Source organism: Branchiostoma belcheri, unplaced genomic scaffold (genome assembly GCF_001625305.1).
Source record: "Branchiostoma belcheri isolate BF01 breed outbred unplaced genomic scaffold, Haploidv18h27 scaffold203, whole genome shotgun sequence".
NCBI classification, from domain to species: domain Eukaryota; kingdom Metazoa; phylum Chordata; class Leptocardii; order Amphioxiformes; family Branchiostomatidae; genus Branchiostoma; species Branchiostoma belcheri.
The window spans coordinates 383,771-385,778 of NW_017803525.1; the positions used below are offsets into that span (position 1 = coordinate 383,771).

General features: G+C 40.8%; 1 protein-coding gene across 1 annotated transcript in view; it reads right to left on the reverse strand.

Annotated features, from left to right (window-relative positions):
* The window catches only part of LOC109469462 (alpha-1,3-mannosyl-glycoprotein 4-beta-N-acetylglucosaminyltransferase C-like), an 8,816-nt gene extending 7,512 nt beyond the window's left edge, over positions 1 to 1,304 (reverse strand). The window contains exon 1 of the mRNA XM_019767981.1: positions 994 to 1,304. Within this exon, the coding sequence (XP_019623540.1) occupies positions 994 to 1,090 (97 nt within the window). The 5' untranslated portion in view covers positions 1,091 to 1,304. The remainder of the gene's footprint in view (positions 1 to 993) is intronic.
* Positions 1,305 to 2,008: the final 704 nt, after the last annotated feature.

Sequence of the window (2,008 nt, forward strand, 5' to 3'; positions counted from 1 at the left end):
CCGGCTGGGGGTCCGCGCGGACCCCAAAAGAAAATCAGATATAATTTTTTTATAAATGATAGAAACGGAGTTTTCTGCACTGTATTGAGAGACAACTTTGTGGGTGACAATTACCTAAAATTTCAGAAAAAAAATACTTTAGAAACAAAAAAGATATTATAGAATATATAGTGCTGGGGTCCGCGCGGACCCCAGGTGTACTGTTTAGGGTTAAAGTGAACAGCATTATTGGTGTCTAATAAATTATATAAGTTCAATGTTTGGGTAATTCATACACGCACAATCAGCTGTTTATACCTGAGTGTAGTACAAATACTACTGTACTTAGTAATGGTTCTAGATTTGTGCATGTAACATCCATGCTCATATTATGAATTATGAATCATAATATCACCAGGGTCCATAATATTGCCACCTTGAGAAACAGTGTGCTTTAAGATTATTTATTTTTACTGCAACATACTTTTGGTATGCACTCCTGCACACCTCAATTGTACATACCTACAGTGTAGGGTATGTTGCAGTAAAAATATCTTTAAGCACACTATTTCTCAAGGTGGCGATATTATGGACCATGGTGATATTATGCACACGGATGTTAACGTTATATGTGCTATATGTTTCCTAGGACGCACAGTAGCTACCTGAAAAATATAGTCATGTATTACAATATAAAGTAATTTACATAAATTTTAAGACATTTAAATTTCCAGATGCTTCTGTATTCTACTAGTAGCTACATGTACTAGCCAGAATACCAGACCCAAAACACCCTAGCCTGGTAGGCCCAGAGATAGCCAACCTACAACAGTGGGCATGTCGGCCTGGAGTCGAGGAACTTGACAGCCTGGAAACAGTCTGGCACCCAGGCTAGTTCTTTACCCCCCACCCCCAATTTATTTGTCTTAAACAGTAAGAGATACTGGTGTAATGTCTTGCCTGGGGTGTTTGTAATACTATATATCGAAGAAAAAGAAACAGGATAAAACTTACTGGACAGAATCCAGGCGTTCAGTGCGAGGGACACCGCCAGGGAACCCAGAACAACGTTCCGAGACAGCCACAACCTCATCCCGGACCGGAGCGCCATGTCACCCGCCTGTCCGTCAGCGGGCGCCCCTTCCCACCTCTCCCAGCCACGGTACACGTTAAATAAACGCTTTCACGGCTTAACGACGGTTGAATAGGTGTCAGACTGTATCAAGAATGTGACCGTGACCCCAAACCATTCTCAAAACACTGGAAACAAAGCAAAACCTTGTTTCTAAACCTGCTACTTGTTTGGGGGTCAGGGGTCATGGTAAATTAAATATGACCTTTTCTCCTGATGACCCGAATAGTGCGTTATACATGTAGGTAGGACATGGTGTGTATAAACAGTACAAACTATGCATAAAGGAGTTAGGTCAGCATCAGGCACGGTTCTGGATAGTCTCTGCGTATATAAGAACGTATATTTTTCTGTGGGCGCGGTTCTGAATACACCTGGACTATCCAGAACCTGAGTATGGAGATTGCTGATAAGATATTACATGGAATTTCTTTGTACCCAACAGAGTCATGAAATGTAATAACCTAAAGTCCTACCAAAATTCTTTTTATAACTTCATCATTTCCCAAAAATAAAGAAGCGACAAAACAATATTGAAGAGGTACGAAATACCACTTTCCACCTGAATACTTTTGCTGAGGTAACATTTCTAAACCGGGACCCCGCCGGGCAGTCTTATGGAACGAAAAATATGATACAAGAGATATAAAAGGATTTAGAAAATAACAATGGGAACTATTTGCGTATAGTATTGATATAACAGATTTTTCAGTCCTCGGTTTGAAAATAAGCAACCTCAGCATAAGCAAGGGCATTCATCGTATTATGGACCAACTGGAAGCGCCGCCTAGCGACAAGTTTATAACCCGTCGGCACATATTACTAGTAGTAGCCAGCAAGCAAAGCTCTTTTCATGGTCTATGCATGGCGAATTGCGAATCAACAGTTAATTGACCC